This window comes from Ailuropoda melanoleuca, chromosome 14 (assembly GCF_002007445.2).
Source record: "Ailuropoda melanoleuca isolate Jingjing chromosome 14, ASM200744v2, whole genome shotgun sequence".
Taxonomy (NCBI): domain Eukaryota; kingdom Metazoa; phylum Chordata; class Mammalia; order Carnivora; family Ursidae; genus Ailuropoda; species Ailuropoda melanoleuca.
Genome location: NC_048231.1, coordinates 81789160 through 81814716, shown reverse-complemented (window position 1 = coordinate 81814716; position 25557 = coordinate 81789160). Strand labels below are relative to the sequence as shown.

Sequence of the window (25557 nt, the reverse complement as noted above, 5' to 3'; positions counted from 1 at the left end):
ATTCTTCTCTGATTCTATTTGCACATGAAAATCAAATTATTCCTCCCATTTCCCCTCTCCTAAAATATGATTATGCCCCCCTCCAAAAAAGGGCTAGAGGAATATATTATCAAAATGTTTAATAGTTGTTTTATTTGGATTGTGGAACTAATGATAATTTTTTAATCACTGTTTTAAAATTTTTCTTCAGTGAATAGTATATTTTATTAAACTATGAGACACATAATAGAAATTTTTTTTTTAATTTTTTTAATTAAGAAGAAAAACACCCTGGATGCCTGGGTGGCCCAGTCAGTTGGACGTCCAGCTCTTGATTCCAGCTCAGGTCTTGCTCTCAGGGTCGTGAGTTCAGGCCCCGAGTTGGGCTCCACTCTGGGCATGGAGTCTACTTAAAAACAAAAACAGCACACCCGTTATAATTGCTACTATTTTTTTTTTAAAATTGGTGAGAATGTGGAGATTGGAACCCTTGTGCACTGTTGGTAGGATGGTAAAGTGGTCCAACTACTGTGGAAAGTAGTTTGGAGCTTCCTCAAAGAACTTCAAATATAACTGTCATATGATCCAGCGATCTCACTTGTATGTGTGTATATACAAAAGAATTGAAAGCAGGGTCTTGAAGAGGTATTTGCACACCCTTGTTCCTAGCAGCACGATTCACTGCAGCCAGAAGGTGGTTGAACGGATAAACAAAATGTATGTACGTGCAGTGGAATATTACTCAGCCTTAAAAAGGAAGGAAATCCTGTCATGTGGTACAACAGAGATGAACTTTGAGGTCATCATGTCAAGTGAAATAAGCTAGTCGTAAAAAGATGATTTCATTTGTGCGAGATATCTAAAGTAGTCGGATGCACAGAAACAGAGAATGTTAGTTGCCGGGAGTAGAGGGAAGAGGAGACGTTAGGTGGGTACCGAGTTCCAGTTTTGCAACATGAAGGAGTTCGTGAGATCTCTCACAACATTGTGAATATACATAACGCTGCTTTGAAATTGGCTGCGATGGTAAGTGTTATGGTAGGTTTTTTAGGATGGTTATAAAAAAGAGAAAGAAAAAGCTGATCAAGGCAGTATGAGTTAGAGATTATGCTGATGAATGTATGGACTTCAGGGTTAATAGAGGTAATGGTTTTAAAATGGGAATGGGAAAATCGATGACACCCCTGCTTTCTCTCAAATAAAGGCCCAAGCCCTGTGTGAGTATTTTAGTGACAATGCTGCGCAAAGAACCCGAGCCAGGGCTTTGAGATTTGAGTGAGCGCTTTCAGACGGTTTGTATTCTTGAGTTCTTCTCTCAGCTCGAGCAACGGATTAGCGAAACAAGTAGTTTTAAGTACACCTTAAATAGTTCAGTACTTTCAGAAATAAGACTGTAGCTAATTTAAATTCTTCAAGTAAGTAAAAATTTGGAGAAAATAGGGTGTTTATAGCTTAACAACCCATCGGGATTGGGCATCTGTGTTGTTAAGAGTCAATATTTAGTTATGACTGTAGATTAATACTAGACATATAATAAGCAACCAAGGAGTTGAATTGCAACACAGCATTGGAAAGTAAAGAAACTACGATTTTGAACATGGGAAAAATTACAACTAGATTTATTTCAATTACAGATTTAGAAGTCTAAAAAGGAAAAATGTATATTTGGAACACAGTGTCCCAGAAGATTTATTAATAGAGCTTAATACACTCTTGCCGGAGATCTCAAATACATGTTAGCCTCTCTATGTGTAAGCGCAAAGGCCAAAAATTCCCTTGTTACCAGTCTGGTAGAGATTTGTATTATTTTTATTTTTTATTTTTTTTAAAGATTTTATTTATTTATTCGACAGAGATAGAGACAGCCAGTGAGAGAGGGAACACAAGCAGGGGGAGTGGGAGAAGAAGAAGCAGGCTCATAGCGGAGGAGCCTGATGTGGGGCTCGATCCCATAACGCCAGGATCACGCCCTGAGCCGAAGGCAGGCGCTTAACCGCTGTGCCACCCAGGCGCCCCTGTATTATTTTTAATTTTCAAGTAGGATTTAATCAAATAGATCATAGCTGAAAATTCAGAGTGGCCCTCAGAAAGTGAATGTAAAATTTCTTACTGTTAACAATTTCTTTAGGGAACGTGAAATCATGGAGTTTGCTATCAAGAGCCTCACAAAAGTTCATCTATTTTTGGAATTATGTATTTTATATAAATTTTTGCATGTTTATTTTCAAAGGCACTTTCTTTGTAAGCAGCAAGTGAGTTTGGGGAGAATGAAGTAAAAAAAAAAAAAGTAGTTTAAAATAATTGAAATCTCAGAAGTTAATTTTTATTGACCAGTGAATAGCTTTATGAAACCCCTCATTTTGAAATCAGAGAATTTATATTTCCAAACTGAAATCTGCCTAAAAATGCTGCTTTTCTAGGCATTGCGGGTGTTCTGATAAACAGTTTTTGTGATGTGTATGGTTTTATGTTAAGGCTTGTAAATTATAAACTGTCAGTTTATAAGAAGTAAAATACAAAAACATCTTGTCCCTTGGGGAGTTTTATTATATCTCCCTTGGAAAGATAAAGTCACCACTGTTGCTTTTGCATACATGCCTTTATTCGTACTTTTCCCCGATGTCTCAAGTGCTTCCTCCCAACCAAAACTACCCCCTTTCTCTCAGGATTTAAAAATGATCACCGCTTCAGCGAAGTCTTCCCCTCCCACTTTGTCAGCCCAGCTCTGAGAGCGCGCTTCGTACTTGGACTCATGCCCTACGGTCAGGGCTGTCCTCTAGCCGGGAAGCTCTTCCGGGTCAGGGGCTGTCCTAAGCCACCTTCAGCTTCTTGGCTCTGGGATGCAGTGTCTTTTGCTTGCGTATCTCTTCAGTTCCGTCTGTGTACCCGGACAGACTGCACCTTCAGTCCCGTCTGTGTACCCGGACAGACTGCACCTTCAGTCCCGTCTGTGTACCCGGACAGACTACAACTTCAGTATAGCTTACTCCCTGGGCTTTTTATGGTAAGAGAGAAACTCTTCAGGTATAGATGAGGAACATGTTGCTTTTTATCTTTTGTGAGTAATTCACAGTTTTGCTGTGTTTCCATCACCCTTCTCATATGAGTTCTCCTAGTACGGGCCCGTGCAAGGTGTAGCAAGTCACGCGGAGTATATGAATCTCTAGGGGAGGGTCCATGGAAGTTTGTTGTATTTTTCTGCACTTACTATGTGCCTGTTCTCTTTTTTTGTCCCTTTGTTCTAAAAATAAGTGTTCTTTAGTGAAAGTTCCAATTAGTAGGGCTCTAGTTAAATCAAGATTTTGCCACACTGGAGAAAAGGAAGTTGAGAAATGAATAAAAAAGGGTGATGACAGAATATTCCAGATGCAGAAAGCTCCCACTTGGGTATATTGTTGCCCTCTACCCTTAGATGAAGTCAGGGTGCCTAAGTGGCTTTCCAAGTTTATTATAATCTCCTCCTTCCCATTACCCACTCCATCCCCATCCCTGATTTTCAGAAATGAGAAGGGAATACGAGGGGGAAGAATCCCAGGAATCAAGTTTATAAGCACGTTTCTGAGAAAGAGTCCGTTTTTCTAAGCTGGAACCCTTACCCTAATGTGTCCCAAAGGCTCCTGTTTCCTTTCCAGCTAATTCAGGAGTGGAGCTGGGGGGAGGCCACATGGCAAACAGCACGACCATCCGTGTACGTTCTGTGCATGAGAGACGGGCCGGGCCCTGTGAGGCACCTTGAGTCCAATCCATTTTAACTTTTATCCCCGGAATCTTAAGGGCTTGCTGGTTTTCCCCCAACATGTGGGAGGCAGTTTCCTGGCTTCACACTTAGGCAGGAGGACTATGCATCAATCTGTGTGTGTTTGCAGGCCTTGGAGATCCCAGAGTCAAGGCCTGGGGACTGACCAAGGCATTCGTCAGCAGGTCCTGAACTTGGGCAGGAGAAGGGTGCACTTCCTAGACTCTGATCAGTCTGTCCTTTTCCGCTGCCATCGTTACTGCCCTCGGACACTTACAGGCTGCCGAATGAGAGGGACACAGACAAAATTAAGCAGTACTTTGAAAGACAGAGGCAGAAGGGGCAGAATTTTGATGGCCCTTCCTGACCGCTGCTTAACCTGGGCTCCGAGGCCGTCGGGGTGGGGGGCTTGTCCCAGCAGCTGCTGCTGAGCTAAATGCAAGGTCATGGTGAAGTGTGCGGCTGGGGCCCTTTCCCAGAGGGGGGAGGCTCAAAGAAACCATATCACAGTGTAAGAACTCATTAGTGAGGAGCCAGACAGAGGATGGAGACCGAGTTTTATTTGTCTGCCCCTTTGTTTCCAGGGAAAAACAAAAGTAACAAAGCCCATTGGACTGCAAACATATGACTGTCAACAGAGGAGACTCTTGGATTTATTTCTGGACCTGTCACTTGCAAGCCTTGGTTTCCCTCTCCTTTTCTTTTCTTTTCTTTTTTTTTTTTTTTTAAGATTCTATCTGTTTATATTAGAGAGAGAGTGCGCAAGTGCACAAGTTGGGGGAGGAGCAGAGGGAGAAGCAGACTCCCCCCTGAGCAGGGAGTCCGTTGCGGGGCTCCATCCCATCATGACTTGAGTTAAAGGTGGATGCTTAACTCACTGAGGCACCCAGGCATCACCCTGATATCCCTTTCTGGGGAGAGGCAGCTGTGACAAGCTGCCAAGCTCCCTCCCTCTCCCCAGGTGGCCTGGCCACTGCTGCTCTATTCCCACTGCCGTGGCCTGGGTTCAGGCCCTTGCGCTGTCACCTGGACCCCTCCCCTCCTCTCCCAGCCCCTCTGCTCCTGGGGCCTGCTTCCCCACCCCCCACTCCAGATGGAGCCCATTGCTTCCCAAGTAATCCTCCAAAACCCCATGCAGCTCCTGCTCACTGCTGCGCTCACAAAGACTCTGGCTGTCTGCACAGACTGAAGTCCAGAGTCAGGCATGGCAAGTCTCCATGAACCTGCCCTCACATCACTTAGTCCCCTTACTCTTGTCCAAGCAACCTGGGAGCCGGCTGGTCCTTGGGCAGCCTTGTGCTTTTCTGCCTCCATGCCCTTTCTTTTCTTGTTCCCTCTTCCCCAACTGTTCTTCTCCCACCCTCACGTGCCGGATCGTACCCGTTGTTTACACACCACCCAACTGCCCCCTCTTCCTTGAAGCCTTTCTTGATGCCCTCATTTAATGTCATTTCTCCCTTCTCTGGACTGCCATAAATTGCACTTATTTGCACACTTCACATGATACTTAACACTGCCACCTGCCTTACAATTATTTTTGTAGATGTTTTATTTCCACGCCTAAGTTATAAACGCCTTGGTGCAGAGTTTCTGCCTATCCTTCTTGGTATTTTCTCTGCCTGGAGTTTTCACTGGGAACCATGAGGATTATTTAAGCCACAGAGTACCCTGATTAGATTTCGTCACTGCTCATGTGCCCCTCGCCACTGGAGCTCCTCAGGTCAGTAGATGTGAGGGTTCAAACCTTTTTCTTGCTTGGCCGGGCTTCTGAATAATTCCATCTGCCTGGAATACATTCCCATCCCACCGCCCCTCCTCAGGACCACTCACATCCAGTGTCTCATCAGCCTGTTCTAACTGCTCTCGGCCGCGGGCTCTGTCTCTGTTCTCTGTCCTGAGCCACCGTAGCGCTTGGCAGGGGGTACCATTCCTCACTCTGCAAAGCCTTCCCTGAACTGTGATGGCATGCTAACAGAAGCCGCCTTCTCTACAGTCCAGGCACCTTGCATGAAATGTACAGACAACGCCCGTGGAGGGCAGGCAGGCACCACACACTGGATAGGACCATGAAAGACTTTCTCAAGGAGGGGAAGCGTCTGAGCTAGCTCTGCAGGAAATGATAATGTGATGGGACAGACATGTTGGCCATAAAGAGCAGTCTCAGAAAAGGCATGGAGGCGTGAATTACCAGGAAGGTACAGAGGACCTCGGACAGTTCACTTTGATGGTTCGCGGGAAGGAGAGGCAACAGATAAAGCTAGGAGGTCACGTGGATCTGTTTGTGCACATCCCAGACTCCGTCGAAGTCAGAACTGACAGTACATCGTGTCTTCTGACAATAGGCTATATTAAAGAATTGTTTTTTAGGTTTTTTTTTTTAAAGATCTATTTATTTTAGAGACAGAGAGTGAGAGAAAGAGCGTGGTGGGGAGGGGCAGAGGCAGACGGAGAGAGAGAGTTTCTAGCGGACTCCATGCTGAGTGTGCAGTCGGACACCAGGCTCGATCTCACGACCCTGAGATCATGACCTGAGCTGAAATCAAGAGTTGGATGCTTAACCAGCTGAGCCACCCAGGCGCCCCTAGTGAGTCTTTTTTCCATTTGCATATATGTTAGCTCTCCAAGTAATTAACATTACGTAAGGGCAGCAGGGACCATATTTCATATTTTTAAAAAACACGTTTCTGATACAAAAGGTACACTCTATAACTTAATTTATTCTCATATTGGGTATCTTAAAAGAAGAGCAAAAAGTTCTTACCTGTTTGATACTATATAGGTTAATATTTAGGGATAAAATTATGTGTCTGGGGGGCACCTGGGTGGCTCAGTCGTTAAGCGTCTGCCTTTGGCTCAGGTCATGATCCCAGCGTCCTGGGATCGAGCCACCACATCAGGCTCCTCTGCTGGGAGCCTGCTTCTTCCTCTCCCACTCCCCCTGCCTGTGTTCCGTCTCTCGCTGGCTGTTTCTCTCTCTGCCAAATAAATAAAAATAAAATCTTAATAAAATAAAATAAAATAATAAAATAAAGTGTCTGGGATTAGCACCGAAATAATTCAGAGGTAAATTAAACAAAAGTGACCTTCAGTCGCTAATTTGTAGCTGGCTGATGGGCACACTCTTCTTCTCTACTTTTGTGTGTTCAGGCACTTGTCCCTAATGAAACATGGGGAAGATAGGCCTTCTGATGGCCCTGAGCAAGCCTTCAGCTTGGGCTCCCAGCCCGTCGCCCTGCACTGCAGCTCCGTGTGGCCCCCACCTGTGCCTCCCGTCGCACTGCTGCAGCCCTGACCTCCAGAACAGCCAGGAAAACAGCCACAAGTCAGCCGTTTGGTCGGGGTCTTGGTATAGTCACACCAAATGATGGGACCCATCGGCCAGATGGCAAAGAAGACCATTTTTTTGTATCCACAATTGTGTTAAAGTACCGTAACCGTTAAAGCATCAGTGGCTGTAATTAAAAAGTAAATATTAATACAGAGGAAGGGAGGGTGCAGAGATGAGTAGGTCACCTTGCAGGAGGGGTTGAATCAGAAGCTTTGTCTCAGCGCATCTTTCTTCACCAGGTGTTTGTGCTCGCCAGGGTGGGGAACCATGGAAAGACGATTAACAATGGTAGTTACTCTTTGTAATAAGCACAGCAATCTCCCTTAGTCTCCTGCTTTTAAAAGTAAAGCTCTATTTTAAAAGCCCCAGAATTTAGATGTCATCCCTTTCATGCTGAGCACACAGTATTTCTCTTTAGGGGAGGTTTATAGTTTTTACCTTGTTTTCTTATTTATCCCAAACTGTGATTTTTTTTTAAGATTTTATTTATTGACAGACAGCAAGAGAAGGAACACAAGCAGGGGCAGAGGGAGAGGGAGAAGCAGGCTTCCCGCTGAGCAGGAAGCCCAATGCAGGGCTCGATCCCAGGTCCCTGGGATCATGACCTGAACCCGAAGGCAGACACTGAGCCACCCAGACGCCCCCCCAAATTGTGATTTTTTTTAAATAAGACATACGTCTATATTCTCTTTTCTAAATAAACACCAAGTATAAAAGAACATTTTATTATTTAAGTGTTTCCTATATCCAAATCCTAAAATATAATATATTGATTATTTAAATTTAGGATTTTCCTTAGAAATACCCTTTAAAATGTTCTGTGAATATTTTCCAGGTAAATTCCGGTCTTATTTAATTTTCATGCTTGCAGCATATAACAAATTGAGTTATCCATGGTTAGTCCCGGGAAGTAAACAGAGAGAGAAGCAGTATCTTTCCTTATTCAAATATGTAAATATGGAATAATTAGAGCTGGTGTTATAAGACACAAGATTCCTTCCTGCTAAGCCACTGTCCTGTTTTGGAAATGACTGTAGATCTTCAAATGGTTCACCTACAGACGTTTTGCTTGCCTTCTGGGGCACCGATCTGAAAAGAAAGAGAACACTGGAGACCAAAATGGAGAAGGAGTCCCTCTATTTCCCAGTTTGCCTGTGGTCGTGACCTTTGTCATAGGGCAGGAGATGGGCTCTTTCCGAGCCCTTCTGCGGCGTGGCTTGAACAAGGGAGAGCGATGTGCTGGCCCGACTAGCCCTCGCTCCCCTCTGCTGGATGGGCCCCCAGCCCCACGTGAGCCTCGTCAGCAGTAATGCTTTACAGATGACGCACTGAGTGTCAGAGAGGTGACGTGATTTGTCCGAGTTTATTAGAGTCGGAGCCAGGTCTGAGATTCAGACGTCCCAAATTTCCCCTCCGTTATACCGTTCATAGCTTCGATGGTAGAGATATGTCATTAATCTTAAAAGTTTATGCTTCCTTATCACGGTGTTTATTTCCATTGCAAGTAATCGGTAAGTGTGACCATTGCCGTGAGGAGCAGTAAGTACCAACTGCCTGCCTTTTATAACCTCCAGTCTGTGTCAGCTAGGAAATAAGGACGGACAGGGGGCAAAGCGTTCGCCTGGCCCAGCTGCAGCTTTCCAACCGCAGCTCCCGCGGCCCTGACCAGCGAGTGCCCTGAGTTGATGTTTGCAGTTAGACCTCCTCTGCCCATATTTCTGCTGCAGAGAAAATAGAAGCAAGTATGACTCCCAGCTGCCTTGCCTTTCCTGACCGCCATGGCCCAGGTCTGTGGCCCTGCGTGACCCCATATGTGAGCAGTGTCTGTAAGACTTGGGGCTCCAGGAGCAGCCCTTCCCCCCCCCCACCCTATGCGCACTCACTGTCCTGGGCTGGCCTGGCTTTGCCACTCGGTACCACTGCTCTGCCCCCTCTGAACAACCTTCTAACCTGCCTGTGGTCTTGTGGCTCATTCATAAAGTTGTGAAATGGTCCCTTCATAAGAAAATTGTGGAAAAATATTGAAATCTTACAGGCTTCTGTTTGTGCAGTTACATTTCTAACCTGCCCCGAGGCCAGCATTTTAGATATGGTGGGCCAGTTTTTAAACTCCTCACACACTAAGGAATGAAACAAAACCTGTGCCTTTGTGTACAGAAAAGGGGACACGTGGGATTCACGGACGGCAAAGAACAGGCTTTCATAAATGGAAGCCTCGCTGTTTGTCTCGGGCCACAGATAGTAACGTCTTCACCTTCATTAGCTTCCCGGAGTATCTTCCTCGGCGGCTGGGCCTGAGATCCACGTCGTATTTGTGATGTGATCACATCACCTGTCTCTCGTGTATTACCCTCTCTCTGTGTTGGTTTTGGAAAGCTGAGCATCCGAGGTGTTTTTCTTTCCTGCCATAATACTCACAAGAAAATTACTCTTTCTCCAGCGAGCTGTTGAGTTGCTCTGCCTAGTTTTGACACTAAAGAAGGACCCTGAGACCCTCTGTGGCTCTCAAGTCTCTCTGAATTGTCTTCAAGGTCCTGCCTCTGTCTCAGGAAGACAGGAACAGGGTGATGGCAGAGGAAATGGGACTGTGACCAGAATGACTTGAAAAACACTAAGGTCTGCTTCGGCCTTCCCCCTCCCTCGCTGCCTGTCCCTCAAGCCCTGGCCAGGCTGGGGGCCCGCGCATGCCCACGGCAGGGCCAGCGCCAACACGACCCCCGGCTGGCACCAGGGCCGCTGTTGCTGGGGCTGCCGTTCCCGGGGCCGTCTGCCGCCCGGGGCCGGTTCGTTCATCTTGTGTGCGCCCTCGTGGATATTTCTTGGCACCCTCGAAGGAACCGTTTCCTCATCTAGCCTTTCCATCCTTCAGCTCATCATACTCTTTGCCTTTCCATTCTCGCCGCAGGGAGACCTTTGTCCAAGAAGGGGAATGATGTTCCCAGAGCGTTGGAACAAGCTGCTTGTGTGGCCACCGCAGACTTTGGGGGAAGCTGCACAGCCTGGCCCTGAGTTGTTAAGCAGGGTCCTGCACACACAATCCCGTTAGAACTTCAGGCCAGAAAGCGTATTGCTGCTGTGGGTTGGCCAGAGCTCTGGATGCTTTGTACTCCAAGTCTGTCCCCTGTTAACATTAATATCCTTGCACATAGACGGGAGCATAAAAACTGTTAGTTGTTCATGAAATGATCGGATCCCAGGGAAGCTAGGAAGTTCCTAGCACAATTTGGACCCACTGGATTGTCTTTAAAGCACCATTTTCCACCGACCTTTCCCATATTTTTTATTGCTGAAGGCTTTCACTTTGTTCTCAGGCTCCATGCCGATGGTTCTAAACCTCTGTGTCTGGGGGCCAGCCTTGCCAGTGGCCCCAAATACTGATTTCTCATTAGATCTCTGCCACGTTTTAGCCTTAAGGCCTGAAATAAATCATTGTTACTGAAGGCCTCAGTTTCCCCATGTTCTAAATGACGGAGCTGTCTAGACAGTGTCTAAAGCTTTCCAACTCCAGTTCTCGGGGATGCCTTAGCCATTTGCAGTCTCAGCCCTCCCATCCTGAACCTTTACTCCCACATACGGCTCCTCCTCCAAAACTGAAATTCTTCTTAGTTCTGGTCATTCTTTTCCCTCTGCCTTCCTGAATCACGGAATATTGAGCCCAAGAATTCGAGTTTTAGTAAATGCCTACCCAGGTGATACTGATACTACTCTGTGGATCTCATTTCTTGAACGTGACTTTTGGCAGGGGAGAGGGGATGGGTGGGGTTTGGAAAAATGACTCGTGCACATGCACACGTGTGCACACGCACACACACCATCATCACTGCCACATCCACCACCCAGTCACCTCCCTCCCTATCCCTCCCCAGTGCCTGAAGAATCCAGGAAAAATAAAGTACAATTCAAACTCTGACCCTGTACACCTTAGTACCCCACCCCCACCACTTACCCCCACACTTACCCCAGCCCCTGAACCGACTCTTCCTTCCTGCCTTGCTTGTCCCCGATGTGGCCTCCTTGCCTCTTCTCTACCTGTTCTTACAGCCTGGATCATGCCGGCTCCATGAAGACTGTTCCAGACATGACTGGTTCATGGACCTCTCCCTGCTGGAAACTCTAGCAGCTCACTTTCAGTATGACTTTTCTTGGTATTTCACGAGATGCCGTTTCAGTGTTTAGTTTGTGTGTTTATACTTTGTCTCCTTACTAGATTTTCGGCCCCTTGAGAGTAGGAACTTTGCTTTCTACTTGCCATACCCCAGGGTTTCCCGCGTAAGAGGCTGGTTGGTTGACGAAGCTGGAGTGAGAAAGGGGGGCAGAAGCATGGTGGCTGCAGGAGCTGTGGCATCGACCACACGGTGTGGTGTGTTGAGGCAGTACGGGCTTTGGTTCTTTCACGTACTGGTGACCATTTTGAAATGTTGAAATCTTAAATTTTCAAAATTAAAACTTTTAAAAGTTTGAATCTCAACCACTTTTTTTTTTTGAGCTATAAAATAAAATGTATCCTGGGGCGCCTGGGTGGCTCAGTCGGTTAAGCGTCTGCCTTCAGCTCAGGTCATGATCCCAGGGTCCTGGGATCGAGCCCCGCATCGGACTCCCTACTCAGTGGGGAGTCTAACCTCTTCCCCCTTCTCTCTTGCTCTCTCTCTCTCTCAAATAAATAAATAATCTATTTTTAAAAAATTTTTAATAAAAAAAAATGTAGCCTGTATACCCTAGATATTTTATACAGGCCTTTTTATTAGTTCTCCTATGATTGTAACATAGCAGGTATAAATTCTAAATTATATACAACTGTGATAGTCCAATTGGAGAGAGATTACACCATTCAGTTCTCTTAGCTATATAGTTGAGAGTAGGGTAGGTTTCCCCTTTGTTATTTTTCTTTCTTCTCTGCTCGTTCTCAGTCACAGCTCTACTGTGCTAGCATTTTCTCTCACCCCCTCTTCCTCAGTGACCTAACCTGACCTCCCACTTTGCTCTGTGTTTGCTTCTATCTGCTCATGTTTTCCCGGAGAAAAATCAGATGAACTGTTTTGATTAGTTCTCTCTGATGCACTCAGTGCTTATCTCCTGTATTGAGGTTTTCAACCAATTAAACATCTCACAGCTGCTAGCTGTTTCACAAATCAAGAGAACACGCAGTGATACACGACACCAAATCAAGGTTTTGGATCCCTTCCTGATGGTCAGTATGTTCACTGACCTCAAGGGGCTGAAACACAACTAATTTACCAATAGCATTTTCTTAAATCTTGGGCAAGTGTCAGTTGCTTTCTCAAAGAGCAGCCTGAGTTCGAAGGTGTGTAGGGCTGAGGTAATGTATATAGTTCACTATATTAGAACAATTTCTTTAAAACGTAAACGTATTTAAAAAAAATAAAAATATCCAGTAGTCATTTAATGTAAATTTCAGTTAACTTGATATACCTTAGGACTATTAAGGATTTTTGTTGTTTTGTTTGTACCTTCTTCTTAAAAGGGTAGGAGTAAATAAGTGGGAGTGGGGGTGTTCATTCCCTACAGTGCTGAATTTCTGTGATTCCATGAGTTCTTAGAATTAAGGCTCAAAAAAAAAAAAAAAGAAGAGGAAGAATTAAGGCTCAGGAATGTAATACGTATTTTTCTAACTGACCTCAACCTGTCTTTTTTTGAAGGGAGGGGATCCCATCTTCTAGATCGCTTTACCTCACATTTATATGATTTTGGAACTTCCCAGAAACAACCATCCTTGAATGGAATCTAAGACTCAGTTCATACCAAATTCTGCTCTTTGGCACAAAGTAGTATTAGGACTCATAGAGCATTCTGCTTCAGTTTCCTTTCCTCTAGATTTCCTGATACCCTTTGTTAGTCCTAATCACTGTGCAGAAGTAAACAAATCTCATTTTGTGTTTTTAATTCATTGACAACACATGTTGAAATAACCATGGGGCCAAGACTGTGGCATTTGACAGGAAGTCACAGATCTGGGTCACCCCTTCATGGATCATGCTTGGGTCATTGGGAAGTACAGCCATGGGAAGTACTGAAACAAAATTTTAGGTGATAGACAATTGCCGTTCGGATCGTGGCTTTTAAGTAGGATTTTCTCCAGCTAGCTTGAGGAAAACATCATTGGTTTAGCAACCACAAGGCTTCTCACATAACACTTGGAATAGATTGTTCTTTCCATAAGCAGAGGGGAAAATCCTCCTATCTATAATGGGTGCGTGGGAATGTTGATTATCAGAGGCTAGTTTTAACTTCTTGCCAAGGAAGGAATAATGAAGGCATGACTTTCATCTGAGTGATCCCCTTGTAGTGAAAAACTATGACGTTTGCTTATAACTTAAATCCTAAGAATATTCAAAGAAGTTAACTTTAAGAAATTAGAGACAGCTTTTCTAAGTTTGTCTTAGTTGGAATTGTCTTTCTGCATATCTCTTTGACATACTGTGGCAAAGGCCGTGTTCTCACCTGACATATCACCTGAATTCACCCGTCTGGGCTGGGGCGTGCCAGTGAAGCCTCCTGCCTGCCCTTGTCTCCACATCCCCATGTCCTCCACGTGCCATCCACACATAACTCATGCGTGGACACTTCAGACTCAACAAGGATCCTTGTTTTGCTAGAACTTGTCTCAGCATGATTCAGAATCTTTCTCCAAATCTCTCTCACTTCCCTAGTTCACATATCGTTCTGAAAAAATAATAGTGTAAAGAAAGATTATCACTGACACAGTACTTAGGACTTAAGTGTTAATTTGAGGGCATCTGGTCATATCATGACTTTGACAAGAATAAACAGTAAAAGACTGATTGAAACTGGAACTTGTCTCCGTTAACATATTATACATTCGTCTAGTCCATGACTATAACTTACACGCAAAGAGTTCATCATTTTCCATAATTAGATATATTTTGATATCTAATATATGGCATTGACTATATTTGAACATAGTTTAATGAACATTGAACGTAGGTTAATGAACATTGAGCGTAGTTTAATTAACATTGAACATATTTAATGTTTAATGAACATTGAATGTATTTTAATTTTAATGTTGATTTAACGTATATCAACATTATCCGTTATCCATGAGCTGGATTTTTCTACCAGCAAGAATCCGACATGGTAGAACGGTTGTAGGCAAGGAGCATGGCAATTTGAGAAGTAAATGAATCTATTAGATATGAAGTATTGCCCCCCAAATCCCAGTAAGTCAGCTCATTTGCTTCTCAAATTGCCATGAGCTTAATTTGGCTCACTCAGTTCCAGATAAACTCAGGCAGCTACTCCACTAACTCACCTGGTGTGCAGGACTCCATTTTCCAAACTCTTCCCCCTGCCCCGCCCCCAAGGAACTCTGGGTTTTTCTACAAACAACAATTTTTACGCATCTGTTCATTTACTCCTTCATTCATTCACTCAGCAAACTGTTCTTAAACCCCTGGCAATATTCTAAGCACCAGGGGACACATCAGTGGAAAAATTAAAATCCCCGCCCTCCTAGAGCTTATACTCTACTTAGAATTTTATCTAATAGTAGATTTATTTTCTGGGATCTCACTCTCCTGGTCAGTTAGCTGGGTCCTATCGAATCTGATGAGCTCCTGCAGAAGGACAGGCAATTCCGGCCAGCAGCCCAGCCACGGGCCTGCTTTCAACAGAAAAAGTTCTACCAATAAATGCTGCACTTTGGCCCTTCATCTCCCACCCTGGAACCAAACCGTCCTCTTCCCAGCCTCCTAATTTGGAATTGATTTGCCTCCAAAACAGGTGCTTTGACTCAATAAAGCAGGTCAGTCCTGAGTTTACACATTTAGCAACTTGGACTGTTGCCTCGTTGCTAATGACTGTTAAATTACAAATATCAGACTCCAACCTGTTCTCTCACCAAATGAACGGACTTGTCATCCCAGCCCTGGAGGCGGCCTCCCTGTCTCCGCCCTCCGTGTCGTGTCGTGTCGTCTCTGTGCACGCTAGCCCCACACTCCTTGCCAGGCCCAGAGGTGTGCTCTGGGCGACTCAGGGTCTCTCCACACGCAGTGCCAGCTCCCTCCCTGTCCCCAGCCCTGTCCCTACAGGGGAGGGGTTTAGAATCCACTTGTCGGGGCTTTTCTCCCAACTTCCCCTGCGGCAGGAGAGCTACCTATCCTTCCCTGTCCTTTGTGCCACCCTACCAGCCCTCAGAAGAGAGAGAGAAATTTAAAAGACATCTTCCTTTTTGTGATCCCCTTAACCTGGGCTCTGTAAGAGAAGGGTCTAACCAGGGACATTTGCTCAGGTTTCACACGCAAGTGGGTTTCAGATTCTGACTGATGACGTGATGGTAAATTTAGGGAGAGCTCGTCTCAAGTGTGGGTTCAACCTTCTACTCTCATCATCTGTTTTTCCTAAAAGGGTTTTGGCCACCCATCACAGAAGCTGCTGGTGTCACTTGCACATACTCAGGTGACAAGCCACTGTCCTGAGCAAGAGGTGGTTGGTCGCCCGGCCCGAGCTTCCGGGATAGGTGCCTGCTCACTTGTCAGCCTCTTCCTGGGTGGTACCCTGCTTGCCGGAGAGGCCCCCACTCCTGGCCAGCTCCGGAGCTCTCCGATCTGCAGTGTATTGTGACTCTCTGCGGAGCTGCCGTCATGGTGGGCTTCGTCATTTTAGCTTCGTATTTCATAATTTCTAACTTCTAGTAAGTAGGCCTACATTTCTATATTTTGAATTCAGCTTTTGATTAATTTTGAAATTGACATAAACTAAAACTCCCCCCTCAGCATCTCCGTTATTCATCAACCAGATCCTATCTTCTTTTTGTCAGTTAAGTAATGACGTTTGATCCATTCGTAACTCATTCCATTACACGTGGAAGAGACTGCAGTCCGGTCTTGTGCAGACAGTAATGTAGCTGAATGTAGATGCTTCCTGATTTGTCCATTCCTTATTTCTCCTGGAGTTTGCTGTCCAAGCCCACCTCACGTCTTCTGATCCTGGGATTAGCCAGATGGACCGTAGGGGAGCCCTCCCGGGGCGCTGTCCTTCCGTCTCGTGCCACGCAACCCTCTGTTCTTATTCCTACCAAATTATACCCCCTGGTAGAGAAACACCAGTTCTTCCTCTTTCCCTCATCCCCAGTCTCAAGCACAGCGCCTTGGATACAGCTGGTGCTTCCCAGGGTTTACTTTAAGGGCCCATCACCGAAGGACGCAGTGTTGCACAGCTGTAGCAGATGCGGGAAAGGATAGGGGCGCTGGATCGTCCTCCCCACGTGCACCCCCAGATAAAAACGTGCTGTTGCCTTGTACAATACGATCTTGAAACCAGTTGACTTTTCATCCACACAGAACCTGCCCACCACCCACACTGTGTGTGCCGCTAACAGGAACTCCCCTGTCCGCTCCTGACCCGCACCCTCTGAGAGTGGTGACAGGCGCCTCACCCCCAACCATCACCCTTCACAACTCCGTTCAGAGGCTAAATGTGGGCTTTTAAAGAATTCTTTCTAAGGTGCTATGTAGCTATTTGATTTTACACTGCACTACGTTTCTGGAGCCGTGCCAGGTGCTTGCTGGAATTTCTGGTGCTACCTCTGTCTGTCGTCTTTGGGTGGAAGGGGGAAAGCTCCATTGAGCTCTCGTGGTCATGAAAATTCCTGCAGTCGAGCCCTACATCTGCTCACTGAACTTCCTGTGGGTTTTCACCAAATCACATGACTGACAGCAGAAAGGCTTTTGGTCTTTAGAGCTTTTGGTCTGCTTGTTATACCCAAGTCTCAATCACCAAGTCGGACCTTTGCTTTGTCTCTGGGCCGGGCGTCCGGATGTCCCACTGTGGTGGGTTGATTCACTGGAGCTGATAAAAAACATTCCAGCCAAACTTGAGAGTCTAGCATTACCTCTGGCTCCAAAAATCAAAACAACCGGATTGTTGTAAGTAGCTTTGGATTGAGACCAAGCTCCGAGCCTGAGAGATGGGTTTTCTCTCCTTATTGAGCTGAGTCACAGGACAACTGTCTCAGAAAGAAAGGGGCAAAAGCCTGGGCCCGAGGTGACCAGCACCCTGCCCTCTGTTAGCCGGTTCCAGAGAGTTCTTATCATAACTATCAAGTCAGAGCCCCCACATCCCCAGGGCCCCTCCTGTGCTTTCCCAGAGCTTTCGTGGTCCTCAGGCACATCCACTCGACAGCCCCTGGCTGGAGCCCAGAGGGGGCCTGAGAACTCGAGAGAGGAGTTGTGGTTAGAGGGCACGTGGACGGATGTCGGAGCTGGAGAGGCCTGGGAGGGCCCAGGCGGCCCAGTCCGAGTGAAGACACTCAAGTGAGGAAGCTGGACTTCCCTCAGCCATCACAGGATGGCATTATTGTTCTCCACAGGCTTGAAAAGGAACATAAAGGAAAGAGTGACTTCTTCTAGGTTGTTGATCTGACATTCAGACTATGACATTTCTTGGACTGAATCCTGACAAAATGTGTCCCCGGTGTCGTCGGTGCTAAATAAAACCTTTTGTCTTTCTTTTCCTTAGCTCTCAAGACTTCTGAGGCATATTAGAGGAGCACATATTTTTAAGAATGTCTGTTTAAGTCTCCAGCCGTGTTGGCTCTCTGGCGACATGGACAGATCAGTTTGGGGGGGGTCACACTCAGTGCAGTTTGAGCACAGGCTGTTCCGCAAGACTTCATTCCCATCCGATCAGGGTGACTGACGAGTGTTTCCAAAACTCTCTTATAATTTCTATTATTTCGCCCTTTTAAAATGTTCTGAGTACACTGTCTTAAAAACAACTCATTGCAGGAAAAAGGAAGCTCTTTACCTTGTGCTTTCTAAATGTGTATAGCCAGTTTTCGAGAACATGCCCTTCTTTTTCCTGCTATTTATGGTTTATCCTCTCTTCTGAACCTTTTAAGTGTCCGTGAAAAGTTCTGAGCAAAGAACCCAGGAAATACGACCTCTGTGCTCACTTGTTCCTTTGAGGAGAGGGGAACTGGGACTGTAAATTCCGGGGTGTGTGTGTGTGTGTGTGTGTGTGTCCACAGGGTTCAGGTTTTGCAGTGATAGAAGTGCATTCGTGCTGCTCTGTCTGGACTTGGTCTTTTGGTTCCACCATGTCCAGTGGCCCCCGCTCCAGAGATGTGACGTAGGCATCCAGTGTGTGGCAGGGGTTGGGCCTTCACAAGCCAGCACGTGCAGGGCCATGCCTGGACCTCCACGCGGTTGACCACAAGCACCTGGGCCACAGGGAAGCTCAGCCACAGCCTCCTGCTTGTCTTGGTTTTAAGCAATTGAGAGGCTTAGACTTTAAAACCATCTCTTGTCAACCCATAGGACAGCTCAGGACCTTTCAATGTTTACCTTCTCCCCGGGACTGCCACCAGCTCATTCGTTTGTCACAACCCTGTGAAGGAGACACAGGTTAAATTCAAAATCTCAGAGTAAACTTTACATTTTAAGAGCCCAAGTGAGGATATGAGCCCTGTCCCAGGTCACCCAGCTCCTGAAGCTTGGACTTTCACCTCTTAAATGCCAGGATTCTGTGTTGGTCGCTCAGCTAGATTTTTAGTACTGGGCTCATGACCCAGTAGGCCCCTCGGTAAATACTTGCTGAATGAATGAATTAGTGGGAAAAGATGGGGCTAAAACTCAAATTATCAGCTTGCCTTTCGAGTGCTGTTTCTAGTTAGTTCAACGATTAGATGAGTGACTAAATATCAAGTGTTTGAACACGCTCGCCACGTACTGGTGATCCGTTGTGTTAGCTCCAGACGGGAGTCATAAAGCTTCTACCATTTTATACGCTGTCTTTCATCCACTGTTAGATGCGGTGTACTGGCTGTTCTTGCCATGCTGGCTATCGTCCTTTGTTGAGATTCCGTTGACTACATTTACTACCAGAGTGAGAGATGGGTTGTTGTTTTGACGTAAACCTGAGCCACGATGAAAACCAGGCATTTTCAGCTCTGATTGGTCAGGTGCTGGAAGGATAGTCGTGGGGATGCCGGGTGCTTTTCCTAGTGGCCTTTTCCTAGATCTGCCCGTGCACGATCGAAGGGCAGGCTCGGACTCATTACTTGCTCTCACTGAACAGTCATCAGAATTTCCCCAAAATATGAGGGCAGGAAAACTTAGCGCCAGGCACTGAGCGACGCTAGCCCAAGCGTCTTTAATTAAGTTGGAAGGAGTTCTTAACAAAAGCCGTTGGTTTTCTGGTTCTCTTTCCCATTTCACCCTCAGAGATGCAGAGAGTAGCCTGGTGCAGATTGTCTGACACCCTTTCCTAAGGCCTTCGTAGGAAAACCCCCAAATAATGTCACTGGATGGAGAAAAGGTGGCACATCTTTTAGTCGTTTCTACCTCGAAGAGCAAGTACATCGTATTGCGACATCACCACTTAGAAACGTAGGATGTTGTTATTCCAGCTGAAAGAGGCAATGGGGAGGGCTCTGACCTTTTTGGGCCACCACTCCTGTCCCCTTCCCCTCACCCCGGCCCCTCACTTCTGTCTGGGTCAATGGGAGAGGTCTTCTTAAGTTTGAGGCCATTCTAAGACTAGGATTTTTATCCTATTATTAGAAGGTAAATTACTTTTTCAAACACAGTCCCACATTCTTGATGATGCCATCTCCGTGGCTAGGTTTTTTAAGGACCAGTAGTGATCCGGGTTCTGGGCCATGCCGTGAGAGCACAGCACTGTCCCCGAAGGGCCCCGTGGAGCCTAGGAGAGTTGAACTAAAGGACAAAGCACTAGGGTGGCCACAACTCGCTGTCACTTTTCAGACTGACTTTCCCACCCAGTCAGACCTACACTTTAATCCCAACCCCACCCCCCAGGCTGTGTGATCTAAAACCGGCTTGGCCTCTCCAGGCCCTGCTTCACCTCCCATTAGCGGGGTTGGCCGTGTCAGCCTCGGCAGGACCTTGGGGTGACTACTGACCACAATGTGGTGCTCGGGTGTGCTCAGCTTCTGGTAGGTACTGGCCGCACCCTGTTGCTACAAACGCAGGTTTCTCGTGGGAAAGAATATCACTGTGTTGCAACCTGTGAGACAGTACAACTGATTCCATGACAGAGATTTATTGCCACCTCCAAGAACTCTGCTCCCTCACACCTGAGAACCCCAGGCCAGGCCAGAAGCAGCACCTGAAGCCCAGTGACATCAGTAAGTGCTGGCAGCTGCCGTCGTCTCCCTGAGCTGACCAAACTGTGTTCGCCAGAAGGTCCGAAGAGCCCCCTGGGAGGAGTTGTCCTCTAAGTCACAGTCACTGCCGCCACCGTCAGCGCACTGGGGCACTTCAGCCTACAGCTGATGGTAACGGAGGACTGATTCTAAACACCCATGGTCCAAAATGGCTGGGGTTTTCATTAAACCAGAGGCCTTGTGCACAGGCCTCTGACATATGGCATACGTGCAGTGGGAGGGAAGGTGTGGGGGTAGGTAATGCCGGAGTTCGGGCCACTTATAAATCCCATTTGTGTATGTTCTATATTTACATAATGCTTTTGGAGCCACGGAAGAGGGTTGGTTTTCATTAAGGCTGTGACAGGGGACTGCGCTCTGTGTGGTATGTTGACGTAACAGCCATGTCCAGAGTAACCCCCTTTCAGGAATTTCCATACACGTTTTCAGGATTTAACTCAAAACTCACCTTGCCAGAAGCATATCGTGCTTACTCTGCCCTTCTCTCATCTTTCTGGAACTCTGAAGATCTAGCAGTTAGGTATTAAGTCTTAATTATTATAAAATGCTGTTTTAAAGCTCCTACAAGGGGCTTCTGGGTGGCTCAGTCGGTTAAGCGGTCAACTCTGGATTTTGGTTCAGGTCATGATTTCAGGGCCCTGGAATTGAGCCCCGTGTCGGGCTCCGCACTCAGTGGGGAGTCTGCTTGCGTACTCTCTCTCTCCCTCTTCCCATCCACTACTCACACATTCTCTCTTTGTCTCTCTGTGAAATAAATGCATCTTTAAAAATAAATAAAAATAAAGTTCCTACAACTCTGGGTCGGTGGGTGGGTGAGTGGGTGGCTTTTTCTGCCACCCCCCTCTTTCATCCCAGTTTAGGCCTATTTGCCTTTCCCCTGGACCAGGCCTGTCCCAGCCCTGCCTGCTACATGTCCTCTGTTCTCCACACTGTGACTGGAGGGGTCACTACACAGAGCCATTCTCACCAAGCCCCCTTCCCAGATCTGTTCTCGTTGTTCCGTTGCTGCTGCTGCTGCTTGTCTCCCCCTCTGGAGAGCCCACCTTCCGTGAGGAGAGGGCCGCCCATGGCCGCTGCCCCCTGCAGCCCGAGGCCGGCGCAGAGCCGCAGACCCCGGCCTGTGCAACGAACGAAAGCCTGTGAACGAGGCAATGTACATAAAGCCTTTACTATCGCCTGGCACACGGCTGGGCCTCGTACGTGCTCGGGGATTTCATTCACTCGCACATTCCCCGATTATTTCCGCGCCCGGCCGCTCTGGGCATACAGCAGCGAGCAGAACCATCAACGTTCCCTGCCCCCGTGGGCACCACGTACGTCTGGTTCCCCTTCCTCTCTTCCAGGGCCCCCGCCTGCCCTCTTCCACTCCCCTCCTCTCAGGGCCCTGCCTGCCGCCTTCCCTTCTCCCCGCTTCCTCTGGAGCAAGTCCTGCCAGCTCACCTTGGTGAGGGAAGGCACCCGGAGGGGCCTTGAGACCAGCGAGCTCCTCGGGCCGTGGGAATGAGAATCGCTTCTTCTGTCTTGGCAGGAGTCAAATTAGAAAATCAAAACCCCCGATCCTGGTGAGGCGCTCCAGGCGCAGTGCTCATCAGCTGGACCGGAGAGCCAGACCTGAGCCTCGGGGAGGGATCACCCCAGCCTCCCTCCGCAAGGCCACAGGCATCACCACGGCCCCGAGGCGGAGGCCCCGGCCCAGCTGTGCAGAGCAGCTGCCGCCCCAGCCCCCGCCCGGCCTTCCACGGGGGACGCGGGCCTGCGCCCCGGGTCAAGGCTGAGGAACCGTGAGCAAAAGCTCTCATCCCCAAGGTGACTCAGCCCTGAAAGCCAAGTCTCTCAGGAAGAGCCAGCCCTCAGCCGGGGCCGTAATCTTTCCTCGAGCCCTCTGTTTGTCACCCATGCAGGGCCCGTTTCAGCTCTGACATGTGTCCTCCTGCCTCCCCCTGTTTGGGTCCCTGCTCCCCTCAGCAGACCAACATCAGCACACACGTACTCACGGGCTTATTCCTCTTTCCCCCATGGACTTCACGTTTTTTCAGCAGTCGTTTGCACACTAGCCAGGAAAGCGCCAGAGCTCTCAGGCCCTGGATTAGGGAGGCGGGCTCCCGGCACACCTCAACACTGCCTTTGCATGGAACTGTGAGATTATAAAATCGTCTTGTTTTTATTGCAGAAATTTCCAGAATTGAAATTCAAATATGTGGAAGAGGAACAGCCCGAGGAGTTTTTTATCCCCTATGTGTGGTCTCTGGTCTACAACTCAGCAGTAGGCCTCTACTGGAACCCACAGGACATCCAGCTCTTCACGATGGATTCCGACTGAGGGCAGGACACCGTCTCCCACCCTTGCCTCCCGCCAGCCGAGCAGCCCTTCTAGTTATTTTCTTTCTGGGGAACAGAAGTAGACAGATTCCCTGATGTATCTTCTAGCAAAGAGGGTCACACAGGCGTGCTTCCCTTACACACTTGGACTTGGAGAGTTGGTGCCAGTTGGCAGTAGATCACTCAGCTTAGATTGTAGTGCAAAAAAGGGGGGAGGGGGTACACAACGATAATAAATGTACAAACCTGCTATTCCACACGCAATTTTATTTCTAAACCAAAAATTTAGAGCTTTTCCAGGAACCTGATGCCTTAGGCATATAACACTTCACCAATGCATACTATTTTTTTCTTTGCATGTTGAAGATTTTTGTTTTGATCTCGTGTGTGTGTGTGTGTGTGTTTCTTTCAACATTGAGAAGTACCTGAAAAGATGATAAGACAGGAGTTAATAAGGAAATGAAGTCTTATGTATGAGGGGTGCCTTCCAGAGGGCCCATGATTTGATAAGCACTAGGCCCAAGCCGTTGGTTATAAGCCTTTAGAGCTGGTCGTGTGCGTCGTTCTTTCAAAGAAAGAAAGAGTTTCTTCTCATGAAGCTCAGATTAGCTTTTCTGTGGATTTGGCCTCTGAGCTGTAGCTGAATTAAATTGGAGTCTAGCACAAATTAAGTTAATCTACTCTGTATTAATCATTGGGAAAAGAAAAGCTTCATTTTGAAAGCAATCTTTTTTCTTCAACCAGACTAGCAGGAGAAAAGGAGACCAATTTGATTAATACAGTATTCCACATGAGATGAAAAACATGTTTTTCTCTTCACTTCTGACTTTGTTTAGACTCTTCTGGGCCCTGAGCTAGAGGAAGAAGCTTCCCTGAGGGAAACCGTGGGCTCTGAGGGCCGAGTGGGATGGTCCTCTGGGGTCTGGGTCTGAGTCCACAACCACCCTCTCACAGCCTGGGTGAGGAGCCTCGTTTCATTCTCAAAGACACAGAAAGCATTTGCTTTTCTGCGTAGAAAGCACGTGATCCCAGATGAGACGGAGCACCCCGTGTCAGTCTGCTGTTGCCTGATCTCTGTCGGCAGCCAGCTTCTCCTCTCCCTGCGTCCCTGGGCTGGAGGCCGGCGTCATTTTGGTGCATCACAATCTCAGAGTCTGGGAGGAGCTGTCTCCAGTCCCAGCAAGCTCTGGAAAGGTCAAAAACATGCCAGCACACCAGTGCACATCTGTGTGGCTTCCCCTGTGAAAAGCCTGGGCTGCTCCATCTCTTCAGGGGTCTTCTGAGGCCAGGCTGTTTTGTTGTCCTCATCAGGACAGGCAGTGGAGCTGAAGCTCCCCGAGGCAGGTGGGCTGACAGACGGATGAAGGGCCATCGCTGGTGGCTGGCCCCAGGAGGGCAAGGGCAGGGTGCCCGCAGCCACCTCAGGCCTTGCTCGGTTCAGGCCTCTTCCCGTCTCCGCACATGGCGGGGGACTGTCCTGTATCTCACCTGAGATCACAGAGAGGGCCCCAGACCAGCTGACGTGGCAGGTTAACAGCCCCCACTTAGTCGAGCCCAGGGGAAGAGAGGCAGGTTGAGGGTGGAAGGGTCAATCCTCACAATCTGAATGATGATCATTTTAGGTGGCAATTATCTTGTGTCCCCCACGTGGGGAAATGATAGCTTGAATTTGTTTCCCAAGCATTTTGATTTGCCCCCTTTCCTATAAACCAAAACACACAATGTTAAAAGGGCCGCGTGCAGCAACCGAACCTCTGTTAGGACCTGGATCTGTCCCTGGAGGCTGAGGGCTGGGCAGCGCCATGGGATAATCACTAGGCTGCAGGCCTGTCAGTTCTGGGGGCAGGAGGAATTAGGGTCCCCAAAAAGGCAGAGAGGGCCAACAACCAAGGAGCCCTTGACTGAGGGGATCCCACAGTTCCCTCCCCAGGCCACGTGGCTCACCAAGGTGCCTCCAAAGCCTCATTCTCCAGCAGTCTCGTCTCCTCCACCCCCTTTTAATGAACCAAACAGCAGAAGTGCTCACTGGCCTAAAAGCTCAGCCGTGGCTACAGCCTCAGGCAGCCTGTGGGCGCACGCTCCCAGACACCCCTGCGTCACTGCCTCTGCTCTGGAGACCCACCAGGAGTCTCTTCCTGATTTTTGTGAAAGATATATTACACGACAATAAATTTCACTGGTAAACTTGAATTACGCTTGCATTACTTTGCTTAGAAATCTGTTTTCCCCAAAGTAAAAATGTGTAGAATGAGGCAGCACAGGACCATCTTGTGTGTGGATGGAAGTTAACATCTGATTTTTTTTTCCCCAAGATACGGAACTGTTACTGCGCTGTGCCATCAGCAAATGGCTCTGCCACAGTATTGGTTTTTGAAAGCATGGGCCCCTTTCGGTGTCACCTTTCCTATCAAGAGTTCAAGGCGCTGTGCAAAAAAGCTTCAAAACGGTAACTCTGGTTCCCACAGTCCCCAGTTGCGGCTGGTGCCATAGGATCTGTGAACAACAGCCTTGGTATCAGGGTGGTCACCATTCAACAGTGCGGACAGAAGCAGGGCTGTGAAAGAGCTCAAGGACAGAGACCAAGAAAGGAAAGACAGAAGCGGTCCCTGAGGTGAAGCATAGAAAGTACACGCTCCAGAAGGAACTCACAGGAGCTGGAAACGCAGGAGATGGAGAGAGAGCAGGACCTAGGACAGGCGGCCATCAGAACACTGAGCAACTTCCTCAGGCTTGCTAAGGTAAAGAGAAATGTTCAGTCGGGGGAGGATGTTTCTAGGGCTAGGCTCTCTTATAATTCTTTAGGCAACATACTGTCCTTTAAGTTCTGGGGAGCCAGTGTTTGGCCTTAGGCATTAAATCTTTCTGCATAACTGAGTCATTCTGCGCTCCTTTCCAGAGCCATAAATTAGAGTTGTGGTACTTGCTGATACTTTATAGGCTTGAGTTTGCAAGGTCAACCCTTTGGGTCTCTTACTTCCCTCCTAGGCACTATGCCTGCGGTTTCAGTAGCTGCCATTTGATATTCGG

General features: G+C 47.5%; 1 protein-coding gene across 3 annotated transcripts in view; it reads left to right on the top strand.

The window, feature by feature from the left end:
- The window catches only part of DYM (dymeclin), a 334558-nt gene extending 309838 nt beyond the window's left edge, over positions 1-24720 (top strand). For all 3 annotated transcript variants that reach the window (XM_034642813.1, XM_034642810.1, XM_034642809.1), the window contains one exon: positions 22382-24720. In XM_034642813.1, the coding sequence (XP_034498704.1) occupies positions 22382-22531 (150 nt within the window). In that variant the 3' untranslated portion in view covers positions 22532-24720. The remainder of the gene's footprint in view (positions 1-22381) is intronic.
- Positions 24721-25557: the final 837 nt, after the last annotated feature.